The 19279-nt window shown below is 34.3% G+C and overlaps 1 protein-coding gene across 3 annotated transcripts in view; it reads right to left on the reverse strand.

The window, feature by feature from the left end:
• BRD10 (bromodomain containing 10) overlaps nt 1–19279 on the reverse strand; it is a 96854-nt gene that overhangs the window by 33195 nt on the left and 44380 nt on the right. For all 3 annotated transcript variants that reach the window (XM_024734256.1, XM_024734255.1, XM_024734257.1), the window contains 2 exons: nt 14772–16189; nt 4921–5000 (listed from right to left, as the gene is read on the reverse strand). In XM_024734256.1, the coding sequence (XP_024590024.1) occupies nt 4921–5000; nt 14772–16189 (1498 nt within the window). The remainder of the gene's footprint in view (nt 1–4920; nt 5001–14771; nt 16190–19279) is intronic.

Here is a 19279-nt window from a genome sequence, read left to right on the forward strand (position 1 = left end):
CCTCAGAATGGTTGAAAATATTTGCAAATGATGCAACTGACAAATCTCCAAAATATACAAGCAGCTCATGCAGCTTAATATCAAAAAACAAACAACCCAACCCAAAAATGGGCAGAAGACCTAGATAGACATTTCTCCAAAGAAGATATACAGATTGCCAACAAACATATGAAAGGATGCTCAACATCACTAATCATTAGAGAAGTGCAAATCAAAACTACAGTGAGGTATCACCTCACACCAGTCAGAATGGCCACCACCAAAAAATCTACAAACAACTGCTGGAGAGGGTGTGGAGTAAAGGGAACCGTCTTGCACTGTTGGTGGGGATGTAAATTGATACAGTCACTACGGAGAACAGTATGGAGGTTCCTTAAAAATCTAAAAATAGAATTACCATATGACCCAGCAATCCCACTACTGGGCATACACCCTGGAAACCATAATTCAAAAAGAGTCATTCATGTACCCCAATGTTCACTGCAGCTCTATTTACAACAGCCAGGACATGGAAGCAACCTAAGTGTCCATCAACAGATGAATGTGTAAAGAACATGTGGCACATATATACAATGGAATACTACTCAGCCATAAAAGGAAACGAAATTGAGTTATTTGTAATGAGGTGGATGGAGCTAGAGTCTGTCATACAGAGTGAACTAAGGCAGAAAGAGAAAAATAAATACTATATGCTAACACATATATATGGAATCTAAAAGAAAAAAATGGTTCTGGGCTTCTCTGGTGGCACAGTGGTTGGGAGTCCACCTACCGATGTAGGGGATGCGGGTTCGTGTCCCGGTCCGGTAGCATTCCACATGCTGCGGAGTAGTTGGGCCCGTGAGCCATGGCCGCTGAGCCTGCGCGTCCGGAGCCTGTGCTCCGCAACGGGAGAGGCCACAACAGTGAGAGGCCCGCGTACCGCAACAACAACAACAAAAAAGAAATGGTTCTGAAGAACCTAGGGCCAGGACAGGAATAAAGTCACAGAAGTAGAGAATGGACTTGAGGACATGGGTAGTGGGAAGGGTAAGCTGGGAAGAAGTGAGAGAGTGGCATGGACATATACACACTATCAAATGTAAAATAGATAGCTAGTGGGAAGCAGCCACATAGCACAGGGAGATCAGCTCAGTGTTTTGTGACCACCTCCAGGGGTGGGATAGGGAGGGTGGGAGGGAGACGCAAGAGGGAGGAGATATGGGGATATATGTGTATGTATAGCTGATTCACTTTGATATAAAGCAAAAACTAACACACCATCGTAAAGCAATTATACTCCAATAAAGATGCTAAAAAATATATATATATATATATATAAAGAACACTTTGTATGACTGTTATAACTGTGTACAAAAAGAGAATTCACATATTAAATTTCTCTCTCAAATATTAAATTAAAAGGCTTCTGGGTAAAAATGAACTTTATTAAGAAAATCAATATTCACTTCTCAATATAAAAGTTTTACATTATAAAACTAACACAGAGGGCTTCCCTGGTGGCGCAGTGGTTGAGAGTCCGCCTGCCGATGCAGGGGACGTGAGTTCGTGCCCCGGTCCAGGAAGATCCCACATGCCGCGGAGTGGCTGGGCCCGTGAGCCATGGCTGCTGAGCCTGCGTGACTAACACAGAAAACCAAAAATAATTTAGTTTAACAGAGTAATCAGTAACTGTTAAATTTGACATAAAAGCTTTTATCACCAACATGCTAAAGACTAAAAATAAAAATATTTCCTAACTTTTTACAATTATTGCTAAGTAGAAAAACATGACAAGTTCCCCTATATGTCAAATGTATAACCCGACATAACACTAGAGTAGGGAGGGCTCAGCATAAGTTTTCCCTCTAATAAAATATAATGATGCAAATAATATTACCCAGTTTTTCACTTTTCAAATACTTGTAGGCTTAATGATGAAATTTCATGATTTATAAAATATGACCAAATCTGAGATTTATTTCAAGGTCTTAAGTTCCTGGAAAAAGTGGTAAAGGTCAGTAATAGATGCTCTTAATTGACTGATTTTCCTGCTCATAAACACAGTATTTTTTGTCTAAAGCATCTGGCATGCTTATTTGAAAAAATAAATAAGATAATAAAACAGTAAGTTCTATCATTTAATCCTCACAACAATCCTAGGAGTGGGAACTATTATTATTCCATTGTACAGATGAGGAACTGGAAGCTTTGAGCGGTTAAGTAACTTACCTAAGGTTATCAAGTTAGGGCTAAGATGGCATTCGAACCTAAGTAGCCTGGTTCCAGAATCCATATGCTTAAGCACTATCCAGATTACTGACATCCACCTAGACCCACTGAATCAAGGATGGACCCTTAGAGGATGAAACCCAGGATTTTTCACTTTTAATAAAAGTATCAGATTTTTTAATACTATTTAAAGTTTGAGAACCACTGATATAACTGCTAGGAAAAACTGGTACAGATATGGGTAGTCCCATTATAATATATACACAAATATAAATACAATAGGTCTTTGACTGCTTACAGTGTATACTTTAAACAGGGGTGGGATGATTATTTTTTCACACTGAGGTATAGATATTTTAGTTGTGTATATAAATAAACACGGATTCTTCCTGAAGCAAACAGGCTTATAGGTTTGATTTAGTTTTAAAAAAGTCAACAACCACTATCAAATTTAAAAGTAGCTGAGGTCAAAACAGGATTCACTTTTTTAATTCACCAGAACTTAAATACAACAACAACAACAACAAAACCCAACATTTCACACAATTTAATTCCTGGATATGTTTCTGAGGTGCTAAATATCATACTGCTAGAGCTTTTGAGAAGGAAATAAATTCAGTTCTTTGTTATATAATAACCAGTCTTCTTATATGTAGGAGTCTTTCAAATAATTAAAGAAACAAACTACATAGAATTATTATGAGAGGCAAAACTGTAAGTTTTGCATGTAACAATAAAGTTTACTAGTGACTAATACTATGTCCTATTCTTTGCTTATTTGAAGCAAATGACCTATTTCCTGGGAAATAGCTGTCAATTTTCTTTCTCAGTAATACCCTGGTATTTAAATTGTAAACAAGGCATAAGAACAACTGTTCTCATAAGTCTATTTCCCAACCCTAGCCACACACACACACACACACACACACACACACCTCTCTCACCCCCAACCCCGCCTTCTTTCTAGGACACCTTAAGAACCAGGAAGAGCACTTTATTTTAAACAGTTCAATCTAGCAAAACATGTACTTTTGACCTTAAGTTTCTGAGTGGTAAGCAAATGGTCGGTAACTAACTAAAAACATCATTTACGACAGTGTTTTTCGTACTTTTTTGCCCCCAACCCATGGTCAAAAATACATTTTACACTGCATGTCAGTAAACACATACAATGGAAACCAAAGTTTTATGAAACAATATTACCCTTATTATATTTGAAACTCTTAAAATTTCTATTTTAATTTTGTTAGCTTAAAAAAGAAATGCTGGTCATGCAATCCACTAAGCTGATTTCATGCCTCACTAATGAACACCACCTGCAATTAAAAAAACAAAACAAAACAAAAACTGTCTATGCTGTCTGTGCCACTTATTACATATAAAAATCCATCCATTAATACAGGAACGAAGGGGAATATCAACAGCGGACCAGACCTGTTCTGAGATCCATACTGCCAGGATGAATACTTTGAGGGATTAAGGAAAAAATGAGTGGGAGAAATAGCAAAGGCTAGCATGAAATCAGTGGAAGAAAGAATGACAATATACTATTATAACATTAAATAACACACACAAGCAATGGTAGAAAGGCCTCTAAGTAAACAGTAAATACACTTTTTTGTTTTTAACTGAATATGCTGGAACCAAGGTTACTTTATATAAAAGGATTTTGTAGAAATGGTTGTAATTCATCCTAAGGATGTCATTAAAAATACTCTAAAATACTAAAAGAAAAATATGTCTATTTTCTTTTACTGTTCATTTAAAAGTATTACATTTTACCAATTAGTAGCTTCCATAAAAAACACTTCCAAAATAGAATTTTTACTGAAAAAAAGATGTGTCTACATTTTTGGATACAGGTAACTGTAAAACTCACATTACATAATATCAGTATTTTCATAGTTATTACTCCTTTACTTTCTTCTTTAGTTTTGAGACTCACAGAAATTCATTTTAACATCACTTTTTTTTTGGCAATTGTGTTAATTTTATAATCTAAACCAGAAATAGATTGGACACGCTAATACAAAGAAAAATTTTAAAGAAATAGTCATTTGTTGTAGAAACTCATCTTTTATAAAGTAGAAAATAAAAGTATTATTTAACTAGGGTGAACTTCTCTGCTTATTCTATTATCAACTACAAACAGAAAACTCTTCACATAATCAGATAGCAGTACATACATGTACTTTTTTCTTTTTGCAGAAATGTTTAAAAAACCATTCAATTAACGTTTACTTAATATTCTCTCTGAAGTTCATATATAGCTGTGTTAAAAGTTTTGTTTTTTAAGTTAATAAGTCTGCTATTTCTATAGTGCCCAAATAAAGGAAAATAAAATGGATTACCTACACAATGCTACCATGTACAAATTACAGTTAGTTCTTGGAAGACTTTCACCTACACATTTACTTGATACATATATATATATTTCTATTAAATTACTTCTACAAAACAGTATAGCATACAGAAAACCACAGAGATTTTTGACTATCAAGAGACAAAAAGAGAGGTAAAATTTTTTGAAATACTAGCAGATTAAATTTTAGCTATATCTACACTTGCAGGGAAAAAGTCATAGTTGGAAACATCTCATTAAAAGTATTGTGTGTTATGGCGGAATTTAGCCAATCTCTTGAGGAACAATATAAACACTGAAACAAAAAATTAAACTGAAAAGTATTGAGACAAAATTGAAACATTTACCTGAAATTCTGGTACAGTAGGTGACTTTGTGACAGTTTTCCTCTTCTTTGTGATTGCTTTTTTAGATATGGATTTTTTTCCTTTCAAGATTAAAAGAGAAAAGCTTCATAATGCTGTTTATAGCACTTCATTAACAAAACCCAAATTACATAGAACCTTGAAAGTTAAATTATAACTAAAAGGTGGCTTCTAGTGAGTCAAATAAAAATGATGAATCAAAACAAGCCCCAGCAAAAGCAAACATTAAACTATAACTACCTGTAACAGACATATTAACAAATGGTGTTTTCTTTCTATAAGAACCAAACTATTATCATCTCCAATGTGTTGCACAGTACCAGAATTTATTACAATAAGATTTGGCAAAAAAGTCACATTACTACGGCTTAGTTAAAATCTAATTCACAACTTAAAATGAGGTTACATAAGAAAAAACCTTACCTTTAACAATGACTTCTGTAGTCAGGAACTTGCATAGAACTATACTCTGAAGACTACGGTCTTTATTCAACCTAATGTGAAAATCCTCTCAGTAGCTTAGGAAACAGGGTTTTCCTTCTATCCCTTTAGTTCTGCACTCACCTAATGGGCTGCCGTTGGCAGTATTCAATAACCAGTTTTAAAACAAGGTAAACATTTCCCTTTAAAGTGCACCTAGTCATTTGTGCAATCAGAAATCACTAGGAAAAATATATCCACATTCTTAAAGAAATCTATTTCATAGCATAAAGTACATATAATCTAAAATATGTATTTAACCAGACAAAAGGAATATGTACATACATACAGCCTCTATTTTCTAGTAAGGAACATAGTCAAGTAAATGCTTTTCCCCCCATTTGCAATCAGCAAAATCAATTAATAAATTGTTACTTAATCAACAAACATGAGATACAGTACACTTTATGGGGACAACAAAAAATTATAAAATGGAAACCCTGTCCTCCAAGAGTTTACAATCTATGTAGGGAGTAAAAAATTAATTAGAAATACTTAAAAGTTAATTTTAGTTCACAATCATTTGTAGGCTAAAATCATCTTAAAAATTACTTTTTTTTAAAAGAGAAAATGACTAAGTACTGAAAGCAACTTTGCTATACTACATAAACCCTATTGTTCTTTTCTAAATGTTTTCCTGCATAGATGTGATCTTGCATGAAAACAGTTAATTTTATTGCAACATTTTATTCAACTCATAAGCGCAATTCCAGTTTACAATATAATTGTATTTTCTTCTGTATTCCTCTTTCAATCATATCACAGAATTGTAATTTGGGTCATTTCTAACTTTGACTCAATAAAATGCAAGTATACCATACTTGAACTACTGCAAATTTTCAGGGGCTGAGATTCACATGGGTTTTAGTGTTTTGTTCCACTAGGTAACAATTAAATTTAAAAACCTAATGTAGGGACTTCCCTGGTGGTGCAGTGGTTAAGAATACACCTGCCAATGCAGGGGACATGGGTTCGAGCCCTGGTCCACGAAGATCCCACATGCCGCGGAGCAACTAAGCCCGCGAGCCACAACTACTGAAGCCCACGCACCTATAGCCCGTGCTCCGCAAGAAGAGAAGCCATTGCAATGAGAAGCCCGCGCACCGCAATGAAGAGTAGCGCCTGCTTGCCACAACTAGAAAAAGCCCACGTGCAGCAATAAAGACCCAACACAGCCAAAAATAAATTTAAAAAAAAGAATGTATATTTCTTTTCTTATCACTGTTATTTGCTTATGTGCTCACACAGTACCTACACTAGAACTAAACTCATACAAAAACAAGTGGGTGGGTGGCTGCTTTAGCAATATTCAAGGAGAAGTGATTAAATTCTCGGTATCTCTATAATACAGCTAGTTACTGATTTCTAAACTGGATGCAATAGGTACCTCTCAAGGGGACTGATAAATCTGAACCCCAAAATGCCTTTCCTCTATATGCTACCTTTACTATTCTTGAAAGTTCATGGGAAAAGATTTAACTGCTTGCTGACCTAAGACAGCAATTTGAAGGAAATGAAATCCTTCCTCATTCCTATTCCCCACCCCCTCAGCACTCCTCTAACTAGCTTTTTAAAAAATAATTTGATTTTGTATTTATTTCTTTATAAGCACAACAGAGGTCACTCTTGATATTCCCAATTAATTTCATATTGTTGCCACAGAGGCACTAAGGTACTAAATTCTCAGTTAACTCTAACAATCACTCTGTTTGTAAATTAAGTAAATTAAGCAGCTGAGGTGGTTACTAGGCATCTCCTTTCATCATGTCATTAACATACTTAAATGTTATTAAGTAACTAGAAGTAGTACTGTGCAGTAGTTTTAAGCTTGAGTTTTGGAACTACCTGGGTTGGAATATCAGTTCTAACCACCTACTAGCTGCAAGACCTTGAGCAAATTATTTTATTTCCTTGTGAAGTTTCATCATCTCTAAAATAGGGATAATGATATCACCTATGTTGTGAGAATTAAACGAGTTAAAACACGTTAAGAGCTTAGACTACTGCTAGGCACATGGTAAACCACCAATAAATGTTAGCTGTTGTTCTCATGTGCCTTAGCTAAGTTGTGGTAAAGGTTTAAACAAAATGTTTATTATCTTTTAACCTTCTTCAAATTCTTTTATTAACTTAGTCCTTCATTTTAGTTCTTCTTGCTCTTATGTCCTATGTGCTACCACTCGACTTTGTACACATATCAATTAATGTAACACTTATCATACAGTATTATAATTATCTGTTTATATGTTTCTCTTCCTTACTAGATTGGAAATTACTGACAACAGAAATCCTATTATTCATTTTGCACGTACAGCATTTAGCACACAAGAGAAATGATCCTTAAATATAAGAATCCTATACTTCATCAGAAATTTTATCAGTTTGGGGATAGAAAAAGGGAGGCAGGTAATTGTTTACAATTCTTAGGGTCAATCTGAGTCCATTTTATAATGAGGAAAACACTGACAGACAATTTAAATAATTTACACAATTTACCAAAGAGTTTCACAACATGACCTTGGAACGGTAGTAAGGAAAATAACATTTATTGATAGCCTACTATGTGTCAGACATTTAGTAAGGTGATATATAAATTACCTCAGTTAATTCTGAAAACCACCCTCCAAGGTAGGCAACATCCCCATTTTAATAAGGGATAAATGAAGATCAAAAAAGTTACTTAACTTACTTAAGTGTTACACTGTAATAAGTAAGCCCCATAGCCAGGGACTCTAACACCAAAGTCCAAGCTCTTTCCATTATGTAATTCTAACCTCTCAAAAATCATAGTTACCATCTATTGATTCCTACCGTGTGCCAGGCACCATGCTAGGTGCTATGCATTTGCTTGCTATTCCATTAAACCTTGAAAAAATACAGCAAGGTAGGTATTACCTCATTTTTCACAGAGAAAGAAACAGGCTATAAACAGGTAAATAAATTGATGGAGAACTTACAGCTAATATGCACTGGAGCATATATTTGTACTAGATGTGTCTCACTTCAAAGCTGTGCTCTTTTTATGGTAAAATACTGCATTGTTTTCAGACATTCTACAGGGATGTAATCTGCATCTGATTGATTTCAGAGCATTCCTTTTGATTCGGGTTATAAGATTTGCATATTCACTATTACTTAATACCTTGAGACTATGTCCTCCACAAAACAATTTGAATACAAATTTTCCTGTATTCTTCAATAAAAATCAACTGTTACTTTTTATTAAATATTACTTTTAAAATGGAGCATGGGATACTGTAAAACCACACAGCCTTTGTTTTATAACCTGTTTTTGCTCCAGGGCAAGATAATATAGAGGGCAAGTTACATACTGCCCCCTAGTGGGCTTCCATTCCTCTACCACTTACTTGATCATACCCACGGCTTTTACCTCCACTGCCCTAAGTCACCTAGTCCCATAAAATATAACTGTCAGAAGTCAATTTAAAACATACAAAGAATTTCAACACAATTCCTGAGCCTAAAACACAAACATGGGCAAAAAGTGAGTGTCAACATGTACCTAGAAATGGATAAGGAAACTAAATATGGCCTAGTAATTGATACAAGCACAGCCTAATGAAGCTTTTTAAAATTACGCTTAGATCAGCTCTAGAAGGAAGTCCAACTTGAGAGAAAAATATAACTAAAAATATATTTCACACTATAACTTAGGCATAAAATTGTAGTATTCTAGAACATGGAGATACACTTACCAGAAAAATTAAGGTGACTATCATTCCCAATCCAACTCTTTCCTTAGTCTCTTATTCTTCATCTTTACCTTCACCTGGTTTTCCTGCCCGTATTCACTCCTTGGCTCCTTGGACTATTCAGGCTTCCACTTCAATACTCCTAGATTCGGGCTTCCCATGTTTAAAAATTATTCTAACACATACACTACTCTCTCGGTACTTTCATTTTAGGAATATTAATGCGAATGGATACTAAGACATTAATCACTGTTATAGGTAAAAACCCAAGAGCATTTGTATTATAAGTGATTCTGGCAAGTGCCTAGCTAGACGGTGAAGTCACAGAAACAGTCTAAATATGGCTTTAATTTACTAAGTGTCCATATCTTGGCTAATATAAGTTTCTGGAATGTTCTAAGTAAGCCATTGACTTTAATAAAACAGCTGATTTTCCTTCCATTCTCCTTGCCTATGAGCAAATTTCTCATCATACTGGCATTTTTTTAACACTATAAAATAATTCGATAACTCCTGAATACTTATTTCTTTTTTTCCCCTTTAACTCAGAATACTGAATTAGTTGTCAAATTCTGCTATTTACTGCAACCTCTCTCTCAAAATGTTATTTTCTTCTGTCAGTGTGATAGAACAGTTATATAATCATTCCTTATCTGGATTTAGAATTTCCTCTTCCTGGAGTTATCTTCTATCCCTTCATTTTTATAAACACTGCCAGTTTCTTTTTATAGCTCTTTAATGGCATCCTAATTACCCTGCAACATTCCTTCTCCTAATCCTGCCATTCACTTACTAGCTGTGTGACCTTGGATACGTTAATAAACCTCTCTGTGCCTCAGTTTTTAAAAATCTATAAAATCTATATAATGGGGGGAATAGTAGCATCTACTTATGAGTTTTTATGAGGATTAAATGAGACAATATATATAAAGGCTTAGAATAGTGCCTGGCATGCAGTAATCATTATATGAGTATTAGGTTTTTGGAGGGGTGGAGGAAGTAGAAGGCATTAAAATAAAAGGACATGGAGTATAGTCGATTCCTTCAGTCTTGTATCTTGGCATCTTGAGTTGGTCCTCTAAGAATTTTTCCCATAAAGACACACATAGTTAGGTTCTATAGTAATATTAACACAGAATTACACAACTGTTTCACAGATAAGCGCCTGGATATAATCAAATATTGTAGATTACATTACTTTCTCAGTCATTCCCTATAAAGCAGCTCATTACTTTCACACATTTGATATATTTTATTTCAAGCTCATTTCCCTGCACTGTATTCCTGATTCAATTATCTAAAATAGCACCACATACCCAGAAAGATATCACCTCAAAATGGCATATTTCCATCATTCAAACACCTTTTAAACCCTCAACTTTTTCCTTAAGTTTTTCTCTAATTATGCTTATTTTTTCAGTGACACTTGGCTTAATTACGCCTCCATGGCTGTGCTCACATTATTAACCATTTTTCATCTACCCAATCCCCATTATTCTTCAAAGTCCTTCATCTTCTATTAAATCTTACTATAGCACACATGGATTTAGCCTCTCTTTGACCTTTGTATGGTCTTTACCATATACTTAACAATTATTAAATGAGGCTATTCACTATTTTTGAACCTTAGTTTCTTCACCTATAAGAAACTAACACCACTTGTCTTATTTATTTTAATTGGTTTAGAGGAGCTCACACAAAATGATTTGGTTGAAAATAATGACCATGTAAGGAGGGAAAAACCCTCCAAACCAAACTGGTTGAAATAAATAACTTAAAATACCACAAGCTTTTTTGTAATAATTAATGTATCTTGAATCATTTTTGTTTGTTTTTTATAGGTTTTATAAAAAGTCCTCTCATTTTAAGATTTCTCACTCATTTCACTCAACTCTACCTGCTCTACACAATCTATAATAGTGCATTACCAAAAACAACCAAAATGTCCAGTAAGGAAGTTGGTTAAATGGACTACACAATACACATAACAGAATCCTACACAGCCATTTAAAATGATGCTATAGAGATCTATTTATTGCACAAAGATGTTCATGGTATACTGTCATGTGGGAAAAAAGCAGATTGTAAAATGGTATGTATAGTATAATCCTATTAAAAAATATAAATGCATTAAAAGAATGTGAAAGATACATATTAAGGGATAAATCTTAGTTATATCTGGGAGAACCACATTATGTGTGTTCATTTATTCATTCAATAGATTCTTACACAATGAGTTAGTCACTGTGCTAAGTGCTAGGGATGCAAAACCAGAAATAATCCTTCTGTCCTCAAGAATGTTATAGAACAGAGGGAGACAATCATCAAAACAACCTAGAAATTTAACTATTAAGAATAAATTTTATAAATAAGTATTATGAAGGAGAAGTATCTAGTGGTATAAGTATGCATAATTGGGAAAATGCCAATGTTTTTCTATTCTACAATGCTTCCAAGAGTAAGGAGCAGGCTTAAATAAATGAAAATAAATTCAAAATTTACAAAGCAGGAAGAAAAGTCCAATTCTGAAAAACAGATTAAAATGCTTATGGATTGCAAAAGTGCCTCACAGCACACTAAAATTATCAAATCATTTTCAACCAATTTATCTTTGTGCCTTCTACTAAAAATCATCTGCCATCACAATAAGCTTTACTAAATCTGGAGATTGCACCAAAATTTATGGCCTGTGTAATCAACATAAATTGGACCAGGTTAACTACATAAATCCCGATAAACTACATTTAGTCCACCCTAAGTAAAGGTTCATAAATCAGCCATGGGTGACACAGCTTATCCCAAAGCACATTCTACAGAATACTATTCCTTGAAAAAAGCTCTGTATTCAAGTAAACTTGAAAAATACTAGGTTAAACAAAACTAAACAGTTTTCTTCAAGATTTTCTGAAGTCCTTGATATACTGGCCCAGAATCACCTATGTACAATTCTACAGCCCAAAAGGTTCCGAAAACTGAAGTTTTAAAAATAATTTATATGATAGCAAAACCTGACATAAACTGTTATGAGGTTCTTTGTAGTCTTCATCTCATTTAGTTTGACTATTTCATATTTTTCTGTAGAAATTATACATTTGATTACACGGGCTGCCCTAAGCTCCACTGGGGATGTTATTTAATAAACATTATATATATCATAATACCCTTCTAAAATCTGAACATTTCTGAATTCCAAAACACATCCGGTACAAGAGTTTTGTACGATGCACTGTGGACCTGTACTAATGCACAATGTGAATCTGTAAGAGGAATATTTCCCAAACCTGTGACCATGAAGCTCACTTTTAAAAGGAGTAAGAAAGGAAACACTGGATTAGGGTATGCCCCTAACTATAAAAGGCCACAATGTCATATACCTAATAAAAAAACCTCAGGGCAAAGCCTCAGATAGACAAGTGTACAGAAAGACGTTAAACAGATGTTTTGTTGTTGTTATATCGTTTTACATAGTACTGTTATGCCAGTAAGAAGTTTAGTGAAGAAACTAAAGAATTGGCCTATGCTTACTCAGTACTAACAAAGGAGAAGGAAACTGTATTAGCCAGATCCTAGTATTTGTGCCACTGAAAACTGACTTTCCAAAATTTGCCCTGAAGATAAAATGAGAAAGTGTATAGGCGAGTGCTATTATTTTCTTCTACTTCATTCCTATAAGCCTTCTCTTCCCAACAAACAGCCTCAAAGAGCATGAACCGTACTCAATGAATTTGCTTCTGAGTTTTATTCACCCACTTGTCTAGAACTGGATGTGCAACTCCCACAAATTTTTTCTCTGATCTACAAACGCTCTGAACTTCCATTTTAAAAATGAAGCAACACTTTATTTGCTTACAATACAAACTCCTTTTAATTCAATCCTTAGGAGTTAATATTTTTATTCTGCTACTGGTATAATCTGTATAGGATCTACATCAATATCTATTTTATTTTATAAATCATCATAAGCCATAATTACTTTTGAACACATGAATAGTAGGTCATAAATGAACACTTAAAAGGTGTTAGGTGATAATGGTATTAATAAAACAATACTACATGCTTTGGAATTGAAAACAGTTTTTAAATTTTAAAATATTATTTAATATATTAGAGGCTAACATTTCAAAGAGAATTTGCCAAATCAGTAAAACTAAATTTATATAGCCTAATGGATTGCTTATAAAATTTAAAGGATTTATTGTTGAGAGGCACTTTAAAAAAACTGTAGCTTTTTATCATCTGGGTCAATGTGGACCACTTTGCAATTTTTAGTTCAACAAATTAAGCCTGTTTTTTTTTTTTTTTTTTTGCAGTACGCGGGCCGCTCACTGTTGCGGCCTCTCCTGTTGCGGAGCACAGGCTCTGGACGCGCAGGCTCAGCGGCCATGGCTCATGGGCCTAGCCGATCTGCGGCATGTGGGATCTTCCCAGACCGGCGCACAGACCCGTGTCCCCTGCATCAGCAGGTGGACTCTCAACCACTGCGCCACCAGGGAAGCCCAAGCCTGTTCTTGATGGTAAAATTTGTACTACTTCTTTATCAATTATATATTACATACACATTTGAAAATACATTTAACTGTATTTAATGATTTAAATAACTAAAGTATAACAGCAACTATATCAGCTAAACAAAGTTCACTCCCTCATCTGCCAACTCATCAAATTACTGTCTAATCTTCATTACCTTTGTTACTGAGGGAAGGAATAAAAAACTGAAATCCATAAATGACAATAAATCACAACTCATTTTAGTAAACAATTCAAGTTTTTCCCAATCCAGCAACTTTTTATTAGTGTTAATAAATGAAGTTGATCATGTGCTTTTATCTCATTTATGCTCTTAGTAACTGAGACATAAATTGATTAAATGGCAAACAACAGGAAAAGCAAAAGCACCTGAGTAATTATAAAAAGAGAGCAAACAACCACTGAAGACTTTATTCATCGGATTTTTTGTTATTATTGTTCAAACAGGCTTGTGGCAAATATAGTGAGTACTTAAATCTGGTGTAAGACAAACTTACAAATCCTGTAAAAAACAAAAGCTTCATATCTTATTAGGTGATGTAATTTTTCCCTTATAGTTCACATTTTTTTCTGGATATGAAAATATATACTAAAATAATTTTTCAGGAAGTTGAAAAATATATAATGTGGGAAAAAACTAAGACCCAGAAAAATAATCTAACTTGCCTTGGTTTAAGAAGCTAGTTGCTATACACTTTAGCTCTGGGAATGATACCTCTTGATATCAGTGCTTCTTCCATTGCACTGTACTGCCCTTAGCCTGGGGAAAAAAACACTTCTTAAAAATGATGGGAAGCATCACTTATGGAGAAATTGGTCCAGAGAATGTAAAAACATAATGCCCAAAGATTCTCAACTGAGAATTAAATTCAAATGTATTACATCAGTATTTTGTTGTTGTTAGTATTATATATAAAACCTCTTCTGCTCTGGGTTTTAAATATGGGGACTAATATAAAACTTGACCTTTAAACATACATACATACATACATACACACACACACACACACACACACATTTCATTTTGTCAGTCAGAGCCTTCCATGATGCCTAATTGAAAGCACTACTTGATATATGATAAAATGTAATTCTCACCCATTTGTGTTAGCTTACCAGATTTGTGCTTCTTGTGTTTTGCTTTCTTTTTGATGATCAATAACTTATTCTGGATCTCAGGTTTGTAAGACTTGAATGCAAGGGAATGAAGACCTTCGCGCTTTCTTTGTAAGTTTTCATTCAAAACATCTTTCAATTTCTTTTTTTTCTTTTTCTTCTTTTTTGCCCTCATTTTAGTTACTTTGAGTTTCTTGTGGCTCTGCAGTGACTGTTCTAATAGAATATCCCTTACAACTTTGTGGCAGTTAATTTCTGGATGATCACTGTGACTTCCATTTACATGTATTTGGCAAGATTTCAGAGCATTTTCTTTTAATGGACTGGGTTCAGGCTTTACTCTGGAAGCTTCACCGTATTTTTCCTGATTTTCTATAAACCTTATTTCACCTGGACTGAGAGGCTCTCCAAAGCCAGTAACTTCCCCTGGGCTCCCTGGTTTCTCTAAATTTTCTTTACAACAATCAGTTATTTTCATTTCACAGGGCCTGCGAATTCTAATTTCACAGTTGGATTTCACTTCCATTTCAACAGAAATGTCATGATTATCCAAGTTCATTTTAGCAGGGCAGCAAGTTGGATCAAAACTAATTTCCTGCTCTTTCCTGAAGGCAGAGGGCAGGCCTTCTCTACTACACCTATGTTCTCCATTACTTGCACTAACATAGTCACACTTCAATTTCTCCAGTTTAATCCGAGGTACTCTCTGTATTTTAATGGGTGGAACTGGAAATTCTGGGGCTTGAAAAGGTCTCTGTTTATAAATCCGTACATCTGCACCACAGAACTGTGGGAAATGTACATAAGCATTCTCCAAATAATCGTAACCAAGGATAACTTCCCTGCATTCATGAATAGGCTGTCCAAGTACAGCATCTTGAACTTCCTTCTGTGTTTCATACACAAAGTCACAAAGACCCTTAAGTAACCACACTTTTTGGTAGAAAGGTAGTTCATGAAAAAGTTTTTCTTCCAATGGATTAACTTCTCCAAGAACTTTAAAAAACTGAGGACACAACCCAAGTTTTTCAGCACAGTTATTGGGATTTTCAGTCTGCCCTACAGCTGTGTACCACTGCTGTACTTTCTGTCTCAGAGCTGCTTCCCAGGTTCTATAAGGCAAAGTAGGTCTTCGATGTAAGGTAGGTCTGCGATGGGGAGGACTTAATAGAGAAGTCATTATTTTAGATAGAAAAGCGTTACACTGAGGCATCAGAAGACAGCGTTCCAATTCGTAAAAGACTATTTCTGGCAAATTTAGAATTTGCTGGGCTAAACAAAGGAAATGCCCGATTGCTGGAATTTCCCACATGGTCTCCATACAAGTTGGAGCTGCTTGAGCTAGAAGTTTTCTTTCCCATTCTTCTACTTCCTTTTGACTAGCTTCTTCTGCTTCTTTTCTCTCCTGCTCCCGAAGCCTAAAGAAAATTTAACAAATTATATTATTATTACTTAAAGTAGAGAATACCATAAAATACTAAATTTTAAGTATGTCATATTTATCTTCAGTCAACAAGGCAATTGGCTGTTCCAGTTTTCACTATCAGTACAAAGTGTCCCATTAGATGTACTATTGTGATTTTTTTTTTTTTCAGATGAAGAAATACACATACAACTTGATCCTGAGTTTTACTGATGGAGGATTATCACTAACATTGCTACTCAAGGTAAAACTGTTCAACTCACAATGTGTATCAACTTCAAAATAAATGAAAAACATTTTAAAAATGTTTACTACACAAAAGCACAGTTTAGTGCTTTCTAGAAGTAATATGATGTCATGTAAGAGCTGTAAACATGTTTACATCCTTTGACCTGATAATTCCATTCCTAAAAAGTTATTCTAAGAAGATAATTCAATAGAAGCAAAAAGTTACGTGTCTGTCAGTGTTAACTGGAGTTCTGTATAAGGAAAATAAAAATATAAAGAAGTTGTATTACATAACTGGGAAATAAGCTGGATATATTATATAGCCTTAAAATTAAAATTATAAATATTATGCATAAACACAAAAAATATCAGAACACAATATAGTACTTAACAAACAACAGCAATAATGAAAATATGCAAATACTGAACAAGGAGATGACAGTATTCCAAAAATACGTGAATCCTATGTTGATGAGAGTATAAGTGCTTTCTTCCCCTTAAAAAGTTCTTTACGGGCACTGCTTTAAATTTTCTTAATTAAAAAAATTAAATTAGATAAAAAGAAGTCTCCGTGATCTTGCATTAGGCAAAGTGTTTTTATATATGGCACCAAAAGCACAGCAACAAAAGAAAAAATAAAGTGGTCACCATCAAAACTAAAAACGTTTGTGCTTTTAAAGGATATCATCAAGTGAAAAGACAACCATGGAATGGGAGAACATTTTTGCAAATCACGTATCTAATGAGAGATCTGTATCTAGAAAATAAAAGAACACGTATAACTCAATAATAAAAGGATAAAATAACCGAACTAAAAATGGACAAAGTAAATATTTCTCCAAAGAAGACGTACAAATGAATAATAAGCAAGCCGATGAAAAGATGCTCAACATCATTATCCGTTAGAGAAATGTAAATCAAAACCACAGTATGATACCAATACATGAATTGGTATCTCTCTTATGATAATGATCTTGAGATGATTATTGTAAGAGAGATACTAACAGCTATTGGTAAAACTATGGAGAAACTGGAAACTTCTTACACTATAAAGGATATAGCTACTTTCAAAGGCAGTCTAGTAGGTCCTGAGAAGGTTAAACATATGACCCAGCAAACCTATCCCTAGGTATATGTCCAAGAGAAATGAAAATATATGTCCACACAAAAACTTGTATATTAATGTTCATAGTAGCATTACTCATAAGAGTCAAAGAGTAAAACTACCAAATGTATTTGGTATTTGTATATCCATCAACTGCTGAATGGATAAATAGAAAGAAATCATAAAGATCAGATCAGAAATAAATGAAAAAGAAATGAAGGAAATGATAGCAAAGATCAATAAAACTAAAAGCTGGTTCTTTGAGAAGATAAACAAAATTGATAAACCATTAGCCAGACTCATCGAGAAAAAAGGGAGAAGACTCAAATCAATAAAATTAGAAATGAAAAAGGAGAAGGAACAACTGACACTGCAGAAATACAAAGGATCATGAGAGATTATTACAAGCAACCATATGCCAATAAAATGGACAACCTGGAAAAAATGGACAAATTCTTAGAAATGCACAACCTTCAGAGACAGAACCAGGAAGAAATAGAAAATATGAACAGACCAATCACAAGCACTGAAATTGAAACTGTGATTAAAAATCTTCCAACAAACAAAGCCCAGGACCAGAGGGCTTCACAGGTGAATTCTATCAAACATTTAGAGAAGAGCTAACACCTATCCTTCTCAAACTCTTCCAAAATATAGCAGAGGGGGGAACACTCCCAAACTCATTCTACGAGGCCACCATCACCCTGATACCAAAACCAATTTGACAAACTGCCAAAAAAAAAAAAAAAGAAAGTGGTATATCTGTACAATGGAATATTATTTGGCAATTAAAAAAAATGAAGTGCTGATACATGTTACAACATGGATGAACCTTGAAACATGATACTAAGTAAAAGAAGTCACCCATAAGACCACATATTATATAATACCATTTACATAAAATGTCCAGAAATGAACAGAGATGGAAAGTAGATTAGAGGCTTCCTAGGACTGGGGAGGTGGGGGAAATGGGAAGTGACTTCACAGTCTTCCTTTTTTTTTTTTTTTTTAAGGCTGCGCTGGATCTTAGTTGTGGCATATGAACTCATAGTTGCAGCACGTGGAATCTAGTTGCCTGACCAGGGATCAAACCCAGGCCCTCTGCTTTAGGAGCATGGAGTCTTAGTCACTGGACCACCAGGCAAGTCCCATTAGTCTTTATTTTTGGTGTGATGAAACGTTCTAAAATTGACTGCAGTGATGGTTGCACAACTCTGTGAATGTACTAAAACCAGCTGGATTTTATATTTAAATAGGTGAACTCTATGGTATGTGAATTATATTTCAATAAAGCTGTATTTAAAGAAATAAAAGCATATAAGGTTTGGGGAGAGAAATTAAAATGCACCAACAAGGGGAAGAAAATATAATAACTTCTTTCTCTTGAATTTTCAAGAGTGAGAGCTCTTCCTCTAGAAAAGATGTATAAAAACATAAAGATGTGACTAATTCATGGACTCTAAATGAAAGTTGAGGCACAGTGTCTGACACTGGCTATTTTTCTGTACTATCATATTGTAATCTGTTAAAACAAATACATAGTAAGAATACTATTTTAGCAATATCAGGACTTTCATTTTATAGAAGAAACTTACTTTTATATTTCTGGCTAAGAGGTCATACTATAACTACCTTGTTATTACAGATACAACAAATTATCTGATCAAGTAGTTCTGGTTCATTAAAAAAGCTAATGAAGAAACTATCATTTGTGATTTGGCATTTATGTATATTAATTACATTCAAATATCT

This window comes from Neophocaena asiaeorientalis, unplaced genomic scaffold (assembly GCF_003031525.2).
Source record: "Neophocaena asiaeorientalis asiaeorientalis breed wild unplaced genomic scaffold, Neophocaena_asiaeorientalis_V1.1 scaffold256, whole genome shotgun sequence".
NCBI classification, from domain to species: Eukaryota; Metazoa; Chordata; class Mammalia; order Artiodactyla; family Phocoenidae; genus Neophocaena; species Neophocaena asiaeorientalis.